Source organism: Oratosquilla oratoria, chromosome 28 (assembly GCF_046742065.1).
Source record: "Oratosquilla oratoria isolate Oo_2021 chromosome 28, ASM4674206v1, whole genome shotgun sequence".
Classification (NCBI taxonomy): domain Eukaryota; kingdom Metazoa; phylum Arthropoda; class Malacostraca; order Stomatopoda; family Squillidae; genus Oratosquilla; species Oratosquilla oratoria.
Window position 1 is genome coordinate 50,653,609 of NC_134804.1, and position 18,506 is coordinate 50,672,114.

Genomic DNA, 18,506 nt, shown 5'->3' on the forward strand with positions numbered 1-18,506 from the left:
AGGGGGCACATTACTACACTCACACACCAGCATCAGTCCCCATCGTCTCTCCGTGCAAGCTCCCATGCAGATGCCCTTCCTTCCCACTCCAAACAACTTTCAACAGGTTTGATCAACTTGCCCCAATTATGAATTCTGTGGGCATCTCTCCCCTTCGTCTCCTCCTCCATCGAGGGTTCCTGTCTCTCGTGGAGACAGGAACCCTGTGAGTAGGATCAATATATGTGTGTGTGTGGGTGTAGGTGGGGTGAAGGTACTCAAACTAAATACATAAATTGATCAATGAATAAATAAATTCAGTTGGTGGCATTTATGTTATGTAATGGGACAGATGGATTGGGTTGAAGGTTCTTTGTGAGAAATGTGGGCTTACAATAAACAAATGACAATATACATTACTACAGAAAAAAAAACTTCTATTGAATTAAATGGTTCCAGTGGTTTTAGGAGACTCCAAAGCACAAAAATATAAATTGCTATTATGAAAATACACTGGGAATGAGATATTACAGAGGATTACAAAGGCAGAGCATGCCGACAGGAGACCTTTTGGTCCATAACTAGATTGGATGCAATATATATATATATATATATATATATATATATATATATATATATATATATATATATATATATATATATATATATATATATATACAAAATCATAATAATAAAAAATAAACAAATAAAAATTACAATAACATAAATAATGATAAATAAAAAGTGAATGCTGCATAACCTGGTTCACTTGCAAGGTACAAAACAAATACAGAATCCAACTACCTAAAGAATGAGATCCATTAAATTGAATCTTATACAGATATTTCTCTTAAGAGAAAACAACACTAGCTATAACAAAATTGAATGATTCGCCAAGCTAGTTAATTTGATAGGTGCAAATAAATATGAAATCCAATTATGTAAAGACTGACATCCATTAGATCAAATCTTATACAGCACATATTGTACAAAGTGTGTATATGTTTAAGATCATACATCATGATGTTTTGATGTTTTGTGACCTGAGAGTGCATGAGTTTTTGTATGAAAGTGTTTTGGGGTAATAGAGGGTAGGTTGCTGTAGATATTTAAATAAAATACTGCTGGAGTTGTTTTTACAATGTGATTGGTGGGTTGTCTATGATGTGAGGGGAGGGTGTGTTTGAGATTTCTTGTAATGAGCTGTGTGCCTCTCATGTGGTGCTCCATGAGGAGGATTTTGGTTTCCAAGTGAGGATGATCCACGGGTCTTGATTTAGTAGAACCATGGAGTGGATGGGAATGGAGTATGTGAGGATGGAATGGGTGGGAAAGGTTTTTATGCCTTTGTTTTTTGGCTACTTCCTTGTACGGGGAAAAGCCTTTGGTATATGTAAAATTGTATTTTTTTCTAATTGGTAAATACCATGCTTTGCATGATGTGCATGGTTCTTATAAGTTGTTTACACAGTTACACAATTTACACAGCATTTCTCTCTTTTGACTAAATCCTGTGTCTATAACTGTTCAAAGTATATTAAAAAAAAATTTAAGCTTATCATCAGACACTTGGAATATCTTTTTGGCTTTTTGATGACAGCCTTAACCACACATCATCAGTCTATTCATATTTGTGTTTGTGATTCACCACATTCCTTGGATCTTGTGTTAAGACTCATAACAGCTATTCCAGATGATAACTCAGAGCTCATTTATGACTTGATCTATGGCTAATACTGTGACTTTACACACCACTACATGAACTTGAGGCTAGGTATGATAAATTGGAGAGCAGGAGATGGGACCCAACGAGCACTGCTCCTTTAGTGTATGCTATAAATCAAATAAATACAATTCCTTAACCACACAAGTTGGAGTGTAGGCTTGCAACACAATTATGTTGAAATTTTCAGCCCAGAGCAAGGCTTGAACTCAGATCAATGAATCAGATGTTGAGCACAGTCTCACCATATCATTGAGCTGTGCATTTGTGTGCGTGTGCACATGTGTATTTACTTAGTTGTATTATACGGGAAGGGTGCTTGTGTATGTGTGTGTGTGCATGTGTGCATGTCCATACACCACACCCAGTGCACTCACATATGCATATGACCTGACAATTATATCCCAGAAAAGAAACTGCAAAATAGTAGCTCAGAACACCCAAGCCTACTAGGACAAACTAGAAAAGTGGTTCAGAAATAATAGAATGGAGGTTTCACCATAGAAATCATCAGCATCATTACCAGACAACCATAAATTTATGAAGTATCTAACAATGAAATTAAACAGCCAAACCCTTCCACTGGAAAAGAATGTTAAAATTCTAAGCCTCACTTTTAATACTCATATGATTTTTAGTCCAAGAGAAAAGACAATTTATTTGGGAGAACAAACACTAAAGGCTAAGGAGTTGACCTTTCCACTGGAGCAGGGGCCACCAAACTACAGTCCGTGAAGTCAGTTCATCTGGCTCGTTGCCACACTGTACATGTCATTGTACATTGGTAAATAAATATATTGGTTTTTCTTTACTTTTTGTATATTCACTGTTTTGTATTGGACAAAATGGTTATGTAGCCCATGCTCATCATTCTCTCAGTTATCTGGCCCACTGTGGAAAAAGTTTGGCGACTCCCTGCACTAGAGTAAAACTCCTCAGCTAAATAAAAGAAATCATCTTGCATCAGCCAGAAAAAAAATTCTAAATTTTGTTATATGCAGTGCGGGCTGTTATTTTCACTCCTTTAATATAATGATGTCTCAGCAGAATAAAATCTGTGCTCATAATTGTGTCAGAAGGCTTTGTTAAGTATTGAATCTGTGGTCAACTTTGCCTCTATTGCATATGTTGACTTTCCCAACCCACTTATTGGAACTTGCTGTGGAGCATCCTAGACTAAATGGGTAAAGTTTGCAGCAGATGAGGACCAGATGCTCCTCTCGTAATACCATTCAACTGGGACCAACAATTGGTACCTGGAAAGTGGTGGCCTTGCGAGACAGACATCAGAGAGAATTGTCTCCCTGTTACCCATGAGGACCAAAGATGGGTGGTCACTGACGTACATGACATCATGAAGTTGTCATTTTGTTTGTGTAGGTGCATTTTGTTAAATGAACTGCATAGGTTATTGGGTCACTATGTAATTTACTGTCTCACATGAACCCTTTCCAGAGTGCAACATAGAATCTTTTCACCAAAAGACTTATTAAATGACGAGTTTTGAAAACAGGCAGTTTCACCGTCTCTCTTGAAGGACTACCACATGCGAGCATCTTTCATTGGTCCTGGTGAGAGCTTTGATTCTTGTTGCTATTGATATCTAGCCAATGGATGCCAATATGCGTTCCATGGATGGGCAGACTGACTACTATTATTGTGCATGCCATGGGTGAGTGGATTTACTTTTTGGTAATGTCAAATTCTTGGCATCAGCAGATACCTAATCTATTCTTCATTTTTTAACCACTTCCATACGAGTCAAATTCTCATGCGCAGCATTGGCTGCCATATGAATGATGCATCACACTCCTCGCATTATAAAATATAAAGTCACTGCTGTATTACTTGTTCTCTTTTACTCTGAGTAATAATAAACACAGAAAACGTGATCAAACCAGTTCACAGAATCTGGGGGTAGCTCGTGATGATTTGGTTTTACATCACAAACTCCCCCCTGTCAGGAGGCTAGGGCAGTGCCCCTTACATAGGACCCTGTAGTGTGGAATTTAATGAACTATGCCCTGAATTCAATTCGTCCGTGCCAGGGTTCAAACCGCCATCACCTCGACCTACGTTGCAAGTAGCAACACCTTAACCTGCTTGGCATCCTCATGTACCCACTTGCGCCTGATGACGCCTATGTAGGCATGATCATATTGAAGTGGTTATCATTTGCAATTCTATCTTTACTTTTCAGGACTTCCAATTTTATCCTTAACTTTCTATCAAAAAATCATCACTGCTGGCACCAAGAATCTATGATATTACTGAATAGTCAAATCCACCCATCTACCTAGGAGACTTGATAACTATTTATAGAATCATGAAAGGCATAGAAACTATTGATAGAGAGGATCTAATAAAATGGGATAGTAGATATACAAGAGGACACAGAAAGAAAATCAAGAAAGACAGTTATAGAAGGGACCTGAAAAAGAACAGCTTTCCCCACAGAGTAATAGACACTTGAAACAAGTTAGATGAAAAAGTGATATGTGAAAAAACAATTCATGAATTTAAAAACAGTTTAGATAAAATGAGATATGAAGACGGGACACCACGAGCATAGCTCCCCTTCCCGTAACATATAACTAGGTAAATACAGCAAACAGAATAATAATAATCAATCCACCATCCACTGCACCCACAACAATTACTGACCAGGGGCACTCTTTTACTTTTTTTACTATACCTCAAGTGTGGTTACGTCACACATCTTGGAGTTGTAAAGCATTGATATCACATAATTTGGGGGTGCAAAAAGTTTTAATAGAAGGTTTAAGGTGCAAGAATGGAGGGATGTCTGACAAATGCATTTTTTTCCCACTGATTCTTTGATTCACAATATGTGTTGCACTGAGCAACCCACATTCTTATCATTTAGGGGTAATTGGTACACACATAATAGTATAGATAATGAAGTATACTTTTCTTATTCTTTTTATTTTCATTGGGCAACCTTGCTTGAACAAATTATCAAAACTGTAACAAGGGTGGGAAAAAAGAGAGAGAAAAAATAATACAGCAAGATTATATTCGCATAAAGTGTTAGTCAGAGGATGAGAGGTGTGTTAAGACCAGACTTAAAGTGAGATGTATTGTAAGTGTGAGAGAGGACCCTTTACCATTTGATAAGTAGAATGCTAGAGGTCATAGTGATATAATGACATACAGGGCTGTAGCCTGGAATTAAATTTTGAGGAGGACTAATCATGCTTTAGGTGGGGCTGCCGCTACACTGTACCCCCCCTCATATATATATATATATATATATATATATATATATATGTACATATATATATATAAATGAATATATGTATATGTATATGTATATCTATATATTTGTATATATATATGTATACATACATACATATATATAATCACTGATATATGATACACCTGTAATGATAGCTAAAATTCTACATTCTATGTATACACATCATGTATCACAAATTCACTATAAACTGAGCTTATTTTTTGTCATTATTTTGGTGTAGTGTATTTATAATACTTTTGAGTAAAACCCAATTTGGGGGGCTAATTGGATTTGGAGGGGAGCTAAGCCCCCCATAGCTCCCCAGTGGCTACAGCCCTGATGACATAAGAACATAAGAATCAAGGAGACTGCAAGAGGCCATAAGGCCTTCACTAGGCAGTTCCATGTTAATGGCCACCTACCATCCCCATCCATAAAGTTATCTAACCTTTTCTTAAAACAACCAATAGTTTCAGTGCTCATTATATAGTTACTAAGTCTCATTCATTGACCACTCTATTGGTAAATCAGTTCTCTCTTTCCTTCTTAAATCTAAACTTGTCCAATTTAAATTCATTACTGTGAGTCCTGCTCTGTTGTTTTAATATGATGATCTTGTCTGCATCACCCTTACTAAAGCCCTTGACCCATTTGAATACCTCTATCATGTGGGTACAAAGAATCATCCTACAAGACATACAGTAAGGGCTGATGTCCAGTGGCAGTAGTATCATAGAAAGCTTTTGATTCACCCTACTGGACTTCACATTTGACACAAATTACCTTTCTTCTCCATTTGAGATATCTCACAAGGACAACAAATATTAAAATAAATGTGCTCAAAATAGTAACTATAGTCTGTGTGCTCCAAGGAGTCCGTTTAGGGTGTGGCATACATCGTCATTTACCATTAGCCATTCTTCCAAATCAACCTTAGTAGTGGTACATGCCTTTCTCTCTCTTATTTCCCATCTATGTGCTATTAGATTCTTTCTATATTCTATACATAGCAAAGGCAGCTTTGTAGTACAATGAGTGTCACTTTTTAGGATTATAACAACAGTTTGAATAAATTCTATGACATGTGGCAACACTCTTTCCCCGTGTTGCCACAATGAGGTGTCACAAGTGTGACATTTGGGATGGAGGAGGGTAGGGTGACAGTGACAATCTGATAATTGGAAGTCAAATTTGCATTGTCACATTTGGGCATTCCCATTGCTGCCCGACCCTAAACAGACTCCTTGTAGAACACAGACTCAAGCACATGATTCAGACAAAAGAAAGAAAAATTTGTCACAGTACACAAACAGTTCACAGGAACCACACTAAATTGTTTCTACAGTTTAGTTCCCTATGATGAACTAGAAAGACAGCCTATAACTTACAAAAAAGTAGACCTAAACACTTACATATATACATGTATGTATGTAAATGTAGAGACCTAAACATTTACATACATACATACATACATACATACATACATACATACATGTATGTATGTAGGTCTCTACTTTTTTGTAAGTTACAGGCTGTCTTTGTAGTTCATGATAGGGAACTAAACTGTAGATTTTTTTTTTTTACTTTTTTTTTTTTTCTTTCTTTTTTTGGTCTGAATCCTGTGCTCAAGTCTGTGTTCTACAAGAAGTCTGTTCAGGGTTGGGCAGTTTAGTTCCCTATGATGAACTACAAAGACAGCCTATAACTTACAAAGTACAGACCCAAGCACTTACACTTCTAAGAAATTCCTGTCAAGGCATTTCAAATCATATAATACTTCTGAATAACAACGAATAAGTGAAAAAACAGTAATAAACAAAGTGAATTACCGCAGTTTTGGATCATGCGTTGGATTTGTGATTGACAGTAATTACCCTTCCTATTGAAAGCTCCGAGCTATATATGGCATGATCTATGGGTAATGCTGTCATCTTACCCTACACACACACACTCATCCAACTTTTTGTCTATCTGAGTTGGAATGCTGTCTCACAACAGAGCAATACTGAAATTTCAAACCCTGGGCAGGACACAAAATTGGATCGCTGAATCAGCTGTTGAAATCAGTACCACTGCACTGTCAAGTCATGTATACTTTAATCTCTGCTAGAGATTCAACAGGAGCTACTTTTTTCTTTAATTTAGAAGCTAACTTTAGCCATCAGACAAATTCTTAACAGCATGATCTTTAATTTCTTTGAACTGCATAATCATAGCTCTTTCTGAAACAACAAGTAAATAACTTTAAATTTTGACGGAAGTAGTACAAGCAAATTTTTAAGACAATAATATTCTTCCTTTGGTACCTTTCTTAAAAAATCATAACCTTCATTATGTCTTCAAAGTAAAAACCTAAATTATATGATGCATGACTTACTTTAAAAAATATTGTATTTGGGTTCTTTACTACAAACATAACAAAGTAAAGTGTATAAACACTTCACCACAACTTAGATCACAAAATGAGGGCATCAAGATAGACCACCAAATCCCATACTTTGAACATTACCCTCCATCCCCCAAAAAATCAAAGAGAAGCAAGAACTACATTAACATGGTTAGGTTTAGGTCACCATCCAGCACTAAAACAATAGCAACACAAAAAAACACTTCTCAAGAATCAACCATCACACAGAAGACAATGAACACTTCACCCTTGGCAAAAAAGGAAATATATATTCAGAGAAGTGGTACAGGACAGTATTAAGAGTGGGGGGACAGCATAACAGTGGTACAGTCATAGTACAATAAAGTAGCATAATTTCTCTATGAGTTGCTATATCCAGACAATACAATGTGTCTTCCTTGAGTGACTTATGGGTCAATCTGGTGGCTGCTGCTGGTTATTTGGAAGCTGTGGCTCTCCTACACAATAAGTCTGAAGTGTACTGATTGTTTTCTTCATACTTTTTACAACATACACATATCAACCCTGGAATACTAACATTAGATCCATATCATCCAACATATATATAAGTATTTACCTAATCATAGTATATAGGGTGAGCAGAGCGAGTTTCTGGACCCAATGTGGAGACCGAGTTTCTTCCTATAGAGATCTGTGAGAGGGCCCTTGGAACATTGCCAGCCACTGTGGGGCTATGGATTTTCCACTTAGTGAAACTTAGGGCAACAATTATTACTATAATTTTCTAACACTGTATTGTCCCGTTATAGGAACCAAAAATGAGTACCTGCATGTGGTGATACTGCACGATGGACAGCAAAGCTGCTCATTTTCAAAACCTGTCAATTCCCTTACTTCCATCAGGTAGGGCACACCATCAGTCTCCGCACTTGGTTGTCCAGTGTGTATCAACTTCAAATGTATTTCTTACATTTTTCCATCATGGAGAGCTGACAATTGGCAACAACTCTTATCTCCCTACAACTTTCAGCCAGTGACAAACAACACACTGACACAACACAAAAAAAACAGTACAAAGTTTCTTTTTTGAGAGATATGAGTTTTTAGGACTATTAAGACCATAAGAATGAAGGAAACTGCAAAAGACCATAAGGCCTACACTAAGAAGTTCCATGTCCATTACCACCTGTCATCCCCATCCATAAAGTCGTCTAACCTTCTCTTAAAACTACCAATAGTTTCAGCGCTCACTACATGGTTACTAGATTTGTTCCATTCATTGACCACTCTATTGGTAAACAAGATCTTGCCTATTTCCCTCTTAAATCTAAATTCATCCAATTTAAATCCATCACTGCAAGTCCTGCCCTATTGTCTTAATATGATGACCTTACTTGCATCACACTTGCTAAAGCCTTTGATCCACTTGAACACCTCTATTAGATCACCCTGCACTCTGTGTCTTTCCAGAGATTATAAGTTAAGGTGCCTAACCCTGTCCTTACCTTACAACTATTGCCAGCCAATGTGGGGTTGCGGGTTTTCCACTTAATGAAATATGAGGCAATAATTGATTGATTGCTTTGTGGTTTCTCACTTTCAACTGCTACTCACTTTTCCCACTTCAACTCTCCAGCTCACATCATTCATAATTTTGTACCTTACAATCTCTCTCTTGTCTTTGGTGGATTGCTACATATCCTGGTGTATAAGGCCATCCTCTAGTTTTCAAGGTAAGATATGGGTTTGAGGCCATGCCTCAGAGTATCAGACCACTCCCCCAACTTGCTACCACACATAAACAACTGCTGGATTCCCAGGCACCAGCTGACGCCTCTGGTCATTGCTTATGACAATGTTTTGTTTTGGTATGTAAAACCGGGAAATGACTGATACTGCCTAACTTGATCTAGTGCTGCATGAAAACATTCTTCTAACATGTTTTCCAACTATACAGTACAGACGCTCCTCAACTTACGTTTTAGTTACGTTCTGAACGGCCGAACGTAAGTTGAAAATGAACGTAAGTTGTTACTGTACTATACATCCGTAAATTCTATTACCGTATCTTACAAAACACCCCTAAATCATTAATTATACACATAACATTGTAAAATAATAACATTAATTTCAAATAAATTAAATTCAAGCAACATAAATTGAGATGGTGGAGGAGGAGGGGAGGAGGAGGAGGAGGAGGAGGCAAGGCACTTTCAGTCTGTCGTTTGTGCAATGTAAACAATGGATGCAGCGTCATGCGTAAGTATCGTTTGAACTACGGAGAGCGCGCTAAACTAAAAAATTCACTCAAAATTTTTTTTTGTTTACAGTCAGTTCAAACGTAAAATCGAAAAAACGTAAAACGAATGAACGTAAGTAGAAGAGCGTCTGTACTCTGTTTCACCAATTCTGAGAATGTCAAAATTCATGTTGCTGTTTTTAAAGATATATTCATAGACATAAGTTCTAATTTATCTTAGAAAGAATGTCAGTCTCAAGACATCTTAAGCAGCCATTAATTATCTCACATGGCCAGAAAACTAAAATATTTTGGATGAAACCTTACACCAGACTTTTACTTAAGCGAACTTCTCAGAAAATTCAGTATAAATAATTGAAATCAGTATATATCTGAAGATATATATCTTAGAATTACATGGTACCTCTGAAAGATGACAAATTCACCTTATTAACATTTCAACACCAACTGTAATAAATATAAGGATGGCTTTTCATTCTAAAATTTCTTTTTTTTAAAATTAATTCTTTTAGACCTCGTGCATAGGACAACATCCCAACTTATTCACTGGGATATATCGCATATGCCACTGCCAACTCTTTTCCCAGGTCCCCTCCCTTTATCATAATCCCTATTTATTTCATATCATCCTTTCCTTTTCCCATTACCACTTCTTCAATTGTTTTTTCTACTGATGTCATCACTCCTGCCATTTTTCTTTTTCCATTCCTCTACATTCTACTTTCCCTCACCCAAGTGAATATCTGTTTTCATTGAACTAGTCTCAACAAAACATATCATGTCCATTTCCTTCTTCTTTAATTATAATTATTCCCTGCTAATCCTGCAGAAGTCAATCCAACCATATTAGTATAAAATACTTCCAATCTTTTTAATTCTTTGTTTCTCATTTCTTTTCACAATCTGTCAATACCCCTTCCTCATGTTTTGATCTATCACCGTCCAATAAAATTCTGTCTTTGTTCAATACTTTAATTTTTCCTTAGCTTTATCCAGTTTTCTTATTTTTCTTTCTTCCCTTGAAGGATCCTCTCACCCACAAAATCTTGAACTTGCCTTTACTTACTAGTTTCCATGACTTAATATTCACTATATTTAAAATCTATTTTCACTGGCCATGTACCACCATGTACATATCTGCTCAACCTAGATACTTCTATTTCTTCATGTATGCCTTCTTCATTCCCCATAATTACTTGCACAAGTAAGCTTATGTTCCAGTACCTTCAAGTATATAACTAGTGATTGTGGGAGGAATCTTTATAATGATTGGTTCTTTCCTATGAGCTTTATTTCCTGGCTTGGATTTCAGTAGATAGGCTGGTTTATTTACCTCTACTGAAGATGCGGAGCCTACATGATGGCAATTTTCATTGGCGGGCCACACAACCTGGGTGGTCTAGGGATGAGTCCTTGAGCTATCAGTTGATTAATTTCATTCTTGCCAATTATTTGAAAACAAATCTTGACCGTTATATTTCTTAATTCTAATACCTAACAAAGTATACTCAATTCTCACTGCCTTATTGATGAAATTCAAAACCCAAAGCCTCAAGTTTGTCAATGTGCTAGTTTTGAATAAAGATTTATATCTAGTATTTTTTACCTTTTTTTAAACTCCTGTGTGAAAAACTTGATAACAGTATTTGTGATTCAAAAACAGTCTTCCTGGGTGAAAGGATTTCATGAACAAATTTTTGAAGATCTATGAATATATATCTTTCCCTTCCTGACTTTTGTACCCAGCTAATGGGTTATGCTTTGCATATTTGTTTCCATGGGCCAAAATTTTAGACTAAGCATTAATAGTAGAAGGCAAAAAGATGAAACACATCCCCTAACATATCCAGTACCATGATACTTTTTATGGCATTTGTTCTAGCCAATGCCAGTTGATTTCATTCAGGTGATGTGGTGTCACCCTATTTATAATATTAATATGAACTAGGACATTCCTATAAACTGTATTTATCACAATATAACATGCACCAGCATGTAAGACTCGCATGTAATAGGACAAAAAAAAATTAGGAAAAAATAAATACAGTAAATAAAATAAAACTCCTAGTTTCCCTAAGCTTCACTAACTTTCTCCTCAGTATGATTTTGTGTCAATATTTACAAAAGGTCATGTTCCAATCCTTGTGCAGTTCAAGTTTTGCATGCGGAGAGGCTGTTACAAAGACTAAGCCAATGTTGTTGTTGTTATTGCTGTCGTTCCCTAGACTGCCTAGCCAAGCAGTCCCATCTCCCTGGGGAATGCCACAGTTGGAAGAGGGTTTTCCTACAAATCCCTTATAAAGTGTATATTGTGTTGTTGGCATGTGTGATTGTGTACAAAACAGTCTTCCATACTGTGCTGCATAGTATGGGGGAAAGTGCTACATCCTGGACAGTTATCTGTGAGGCCGTCATCCAGAGTTGACAACCATAAGGTAATTGTTCTATGTGTATGGCAATTCAGCTTTATTTTCTAATTTGTTGGGCGGTGGGGGTAATTTTACAACCTCTAAGCAAAACGTTATAAAGTTTGGTGTTAGTTAATGTTGTAGCACATGATTAAAAAAAAAAGTACAAAAGGAACAAAATTCTACTATCATCAGAGAGCGAGTCATACAGGATGTTTACTTGCTGGTTTAATAAAAACCTAACCATTGGGGTATAAGATGCTGGTTGATTTTTTTAACAATATTTTTGGGGAAAAATATAAATATGGCAAGAAATGCAGTAGCTAGGTTTCATTCTAGCTAACTTGATAGGTTGGAATAGGATAAAATTAAATAAGATAGGTTAGGTTATGGAGAGGCTATACAAGGTAAAACTGTCATTTCAACTAGAAGTTTTGATTAGGTTAGGTTATCAATGAACATGATTTTGCAACACATCCATAAAAACATGGGATGGGACCCAATGAGCATTGCATCTCTCCTATATACTACAATTAGGTAAATACACATATACAGATCACAAAACAAGCACTCCAAGACTGACCACCAAACTGTCTCACCAAGCTCCACCAGACTAACAGCCTTACGGAGGAATCGGTCCCATGATAAGCAAAAACGATATCAGTGTGTGCATTTAATTCATGATCATCGTCTAACTTTAAAACAATACCTGAAAAAGAATATGACTTGCCCGAGATATAAATTATCCCAAATATGATCACCATGCAGAAGACATCAAACACCATATTTTCCATTGCCCTAACCTAGCCTTACTTAGAAAACAACACAACATCTTTTCCATGAATGATTTGTGGGCCAATCCTGAGGATGTTACATGCTACCTAAAGGCCACGAGCCTCCTGCGAGAGACCCGCAGCAATGAACTGATTAATCATTTTGCTATATATAACATAAATACATGTAATCAGACAGGTGTGACAAGAACGGATGTTATTTTCTCTCTTATGAAAGAGACTGAAATTCTAGAATCACACAAACACAGATATTTAACATGAAATTTACATGTCCAATAGCTCCTAATCTATTCTATCTTAACCAAACCTAACATAACCATGCCATAGAAAATAACGGATCTTCACTGAAATGCTGGGACCGCCCTGGAATAGAACCCAGGAATTCCCACTGTCCGGGCAGGAGTGCTTACTAATTGATCCACGATCGCCTCTAATGACCACTCGCACATCTCCCTTCTCTGGGCCTCGCCAGTCTGGGAATGTGCACTGCTGTGAGGATCCTTGTCACTGCATCATGTGTGATAGGGGGCATCAATGAAAAGCTGGTACTGCCTGGAAATCAAACCTGGGTCCTCATATTGTGCGGGCAGGCTTGCTTACCGATTACACCATCGTTGTTGTCATTCCCTAGACTGTCCAAGTAGTCCTGATTACACCATGGTAACCATGATGGTTGCTTCTAGTGATCACTCACACAAAATGCGTAACGTAAAAAATAAGAAATGTGTTTGCATGATGATAGTGGAGTAAAACCCAAATCCGTACAGGTTGCTACACCCTGACACAGCCACAGTAACATGAAAGACCCGACCCCTCCCAGTGCTAAACATTACAAGTTGGTAACATAAAATACCATTAATCTATTTTATCACCAAATGTTCAAATTACATTAGTTTGAATTACAACGTTTCGTTGGAAATTCTTGTTCAACACACGAAGGGTGAAAGAACAAATAACGGTCCCAACTCTTATAATGTACCTCCTTAATTTCTATAAAACTTGATGAGATGGATTTTTATATATTAAATATTTGTCATATCTGTCATTAGCAATATAAATAATAAATAAATAATAGTTCACTGAAATAAAAATTCTCCATTATGCAAGGTATACATGTACTGTAGATTACTACAAGCTACAAATTGGTAAAATTGTGTATTTTGGGACGTGTAATTTATTTTGTTATTTTTTCTCTTCCATGCTTTTGACAAGCGCGATCACTACAATCCCTCGTCCAAGCTCCCCTCAGTTGTCTTCACCATATCAAGTACCTCGAATTTTGCTATAACAGTGGGACTATATCTATTTGTTTACGACTACATCTTATTTAAATAAATTTCATAAGAAGAAATAAATGTTCTAAAGACATATAGGGTGGTAAACAATCTTGCAAGAAAATAAAACAAATGATAGAAACAATGGGAGTGGTACCTAAGACTATACTGATACACCTTAATTCCGATCGATATGCAAAACATATAAATAAGGTAATATCAACACAACAAATAATTAGGTAGATATTATTCTTAAATAATGTTTAAGTACTTACACGGTCACTCCCATTGTTTATGTTTGGTGAACACAACCTTTTTGGCTACTTTATCCCAGATGTAGATAAGTGCAGAAAACTAAGGTTCTGAACTAGTTGAAAAAAACATCCAAAATAAATTTAGACGTGTTTTTGTTATGAAAAACAATTTTTCAACATAAATTTATATTCAACCAAAGCCACAATATTTATTGCGAATTATATCTGAGGTAAACATTAATGGTGTTGTATATTTTATCCGTCTAGTGTCTAGTGTCTCATGGACTCCGCTCTGTGCTGCCATCTATATACTACAACCATAACTAGCGGCCATCGTAGCCTCATCCCCTTACGCGTGCGCAGTGGATGTAATGGGAAAAGCAGATATCTTCCCCTTTAAACCTTTTATATATATCCACTGGTTTCAACTCACGTCGATTACGGTCCACTGTCTCATTATAATATTATGGACCTTTGCCTATGCGGAAGAGGAACTTTGACAATGGGCGATGAAAACAAACGCCAAAATAAGAGCCGAACCAAGTGGTTGAAGGTGGTTTCCCCTTATTCATAATGTGCTCCATTGATCGCGCGGCTGCAGTCTCCCCTCGCTAGTGCCAGCGTCGCCCGTGACACTGCCAGTGCCACGCTGTGCCAGTGATAGAGCTTAGTAGTGGTCGAGGTGCCGAGCAGTTAGTCCCCTCTTTTGTAGCAGTGAATGGTTTAAGAGTTTGTGATGGTTCTGTGATGGACAGTAGTGTAGTGATGATTATGGTGGCATGTCCCGAGAAATGTACGGAGGAGGCGGTGGTGGCGGCGTTGGGTCAGGCGGGGTGTCAAATCGGTCTCCTCGCCCCTCCCGTAACGACCTGAGCGGAGATCCCCACTATTCCTACGAGGGTCGAGTTCCGAGCCCGCACCGATCTACCCCGCCCAACTACTCGACAGCAGCCCCCTCACGGCGATCTCGATCTGCTACCCGGACAGGCCCCTCCCCACCCCTCGGTCTGGATCATCCCGCCCACGGGGGCGGCAGCTACGCCCACATGGACCCCCACGGGGCCATGGAGGCTGACCGCCGGAGTGGCTCGGCTCCTGGGAGTCACCACAGGAGCCGGAGCCAGAGTAGGGGCGTTGTGGGACGGTCATATCACTCTTTAGACCGCGAAGCACACGACAGGGAGTTCCTACCCATCAGGGACTCCCGGGACCGAAGTATGGAACGCGGGGGCCCCGTGGACATGCACAGCGGCGGGGGACACATGGCCCGGCGCGACAGATCCCTCGACAGGGGCCCCATGCTCGAGGAGGACCTGTACCGCGACCACCACTCGCTCGGCAGGTCGAGGGCGAGCCCGAACCCGGACCTCGGTCGTGGGCACGCGGGAGGTGGGCAACCCCTGGCTCGGGACTCGTACTTTATGGACATCCAGGCGCACAACAATGACCTTACCAAAGAACTGGGCAACCTCAAGAAGGAGCTCGAGATGACGAACCAGAAGCTCGGCTCGTCCATGCACTCCATCAAGACCTTCTGGTCGCCCGAGCTGAAGAAGGAGAGGGCACTCCGGAAGGAGGAGAGCGCCAAGTACTCCCTCATCAATGACCAACTCAAGCTCCTCAACTCGGAGAACCAGGTAGGGCTTCGAGGGCGACAGGGGCGGCCTTGAGGAGGAGGAGGAGGAGGAGGAGGACACGCCTCACCACGAGTATGACCGAACCAGACTCTGTTACTGAATAATTTCAGTTTCATATCATTGTGTATGTGTGTGTGTGTGCATGTATGTGCATGAGCGTGTGTGTGTGTGTGTGTTTACCTAACATACAAGATGCAAGCTATTCTCATAGGGTCTCGTTTTTGTACTCCCAAACATGACGTTAAATTCGCCTATGTTGCCTGGTTGCAGTATTTCTGCCACGTATACTCGTATGCATTTGTATATATAAAAGGTTGATATCCTGCAAACGTCCTTGTCCTTTGGCTTTTATTGTCCTTTATTAGGAAGCCTTCCTTGTCGATTAAGTTCACTCAGTCATAAAGACTGTTATCGTACTGCCTCTCTCTTCCTTCTTCTAATGTTAAGTTACTGAGTTCACCCTTTCTTCGTTTGTCCTGTGTGTGTGTGTGTGTGTGTTTGTGTGTGTGTGTGTTTGTGTGTGTGTGTGTGTGTGTGCATGTGTGTTTGTGTGTGTGTGATTCAACATAATACCAAATTAAGTGTTGGACTCGTGATCGACAACTATTCCCCTCCTGGGTGAGAGTTCAAAGCTCATATTTGGCCTGACCTATGGGTAATGTTGTGACTTCACACACACACACACGCACACACACACACACACGCACACACACATGTATACACACAAATACAAACGCACGCGCGCAAACACACACAACTTGTGTCTGTGTGTATGTGTCTGCGTGTGCGTGTGTACGTACGTACTGTACGTGTATTGGTGTTCGTGTGAGCGTGGCACATAACCCACACGCCCATGGCCATGACGCAAGAGGTTACCTACACAACTGCACATGCGCGTTGACCACCGGCAGCAGCACTCTATTCGATGAGAGATTTTGGCTCCACAGCAAACACGGGCGTGTCCCTGATAGTGGAACGGATCGTCGAATTTGGCATCTGTCGCCAGCCGCACGGCTGACTCCGTGACTCCATAAGAAAATATCTTGTATTTATCAAAAGTATACGTTACTCAAGGGTTACGAGACTTTGAGGAGGATATTTGATTGACCTCAAGATAACTCTTAACCTTCCTTTTGGTCTATGTTTAATGTATGCGTGTTTATGTCCACCATTCTTTTTTTTGTTGATGGAATTTTGTAAGAGGATTGGGGGATTCTCTATTAAGCCGGGAGGGAAATAAGTTATTGAAGGTTTGTAAATTAAATTGGGGTGAGTTCTGTAGCGGTAAGTATCGCCACGCACACACACGCACGCGAGCGCATCCACCCGCACGCACGCACGCACACACACACACACACACACACACACACACACACACACATACACACACACACCCACGCACGCACACACACACACACACACACACAAACAGACACACATATGTGTATATATCTATCTATATATATATATATATATATATATATATATATATATATATATATATATATTATACGAATATATAAAGATCTAAGAGATGAGAAAAAAATCGATAAAGACTATATGTCAAGAGAAACTGAATAAATATTTTCTATACAGATGCATAAATACTTGGCAATAGCTTAGAAGGGAATAAAGCCCAAACTGTGACAATACATTAATTTGAATCTTAGTATGATCTTTGTAAAATAAGGATATATGAACCAAGTTGGAACTATATATAAATTTGAAGCTTAGTATGATAATATGAAAGTAAGAAACAGGATCCTATAAACGTTGCTACTTTCCTGTATAATACAATTAGGCTCTGTTCACATTAGTGGTTTCAACCGCACGGAAACCGCAGCGGTACAACATAGTCAGGGAAAAACATAAGGATTATATACACGTACTTACGCTTATACAAACACTAATGAACGTACTTGTAGGAACATAATAGACGAAAGATGTAACACACATTCAAACGTGTAATACAAACAAATAGAAAAATGTAATGGCATGAATCCAGAGTATTTTGGGAGTGGTTTTGTCACTATCGCACACACACACACACACACACACACACACACACACACACACACACACACACACACACACACACACACACACACACGTAGGCAAAGGAGGGATAGCAGGGTTTCAAAACGGAGTTAGAGTACAAAATAAAATTTAGTAGAACTTCTTTATTATTTATTTATTTATCTATTCATTTATCTATCTATTCATTTGTTGATATTGATTGATTTGTTTGTTTGTTTATTCATCTATCATTGCTTTTGAACAAGGGTATTGGGCGAGATGAAGGGATGACCCGTCATCCAGGAGGAGCCAAGAAAAGAGGGAGGGAGGGAGGGAGGGAGGGGTGGTGAGTGGGAGTAGAGTATGTGAGGATGGAATGGGTGGGAGTGAATTTATGCCTTCGACTTTGGCTACCTCCCTTGTAAGGGGGAAAAGGCCTTTGGTATATGTATGTATGTATGTATATATATATATATATATATATATATATATATATATACATATATATATATATATATATGTATGTATGTATGT

The 18,506-nt window shown here is 38.6% G+C and overlaps 2 protein-coding genes across 18 annotated transcripts in view; one reads left to right on the forward strand and one right to left on the reverse strand.

The window, feature by feature from the left end:
• Positions 1-14,473, reverse strand: part of MED20 (Mediator complex subunit 20) — a 130,337-nt gene extending 115,864 nt beyond the window's left edge. The window contains exon 1 of the mRNA XM_076210855.1: positions 14,341-14,473. Within this exon, the coding sequence (XP_076066970.1) occupies positions 14,341-14,354 (14 nt within the window). The 5' untranslated portion in view covers positions 14,355-14,473. The remainder of the gene's footprint in view (positions 1-14,340) is intronic.
• A 256-nt stretch (positions 14,474-14,729) lies between these two features.
• Positions 14,730-18,506, forward strand: part of brp (ELKS/RAB6-interacting/CAST family member bruchpilot) — a 696,927-nt gene continuing 693,150 nt past the window's right edge. For 8 of the 17 annotated variants that reach the window (XM_076211488.1, XM_076211490.1, XM_076211484.1 and 5 more), the window contains exon 1: positions 14,735-15,956. In XM_076211488.1, the coding sequence (XP_076067603.1) occupies positions 15,099-15,956 (858 nt within the window). In that variant the 5' untranslated portion in view covers positions 14,735-15,098. Of the gene's footprint in view, positions 15,957-18,506 lie in introns of all 17 variants that reach the window. The other 9 variants (XM_076211493.1, XM_076211481.1, XM_076211492.1 and 6 more) reach the window with 3 other exon arrangements.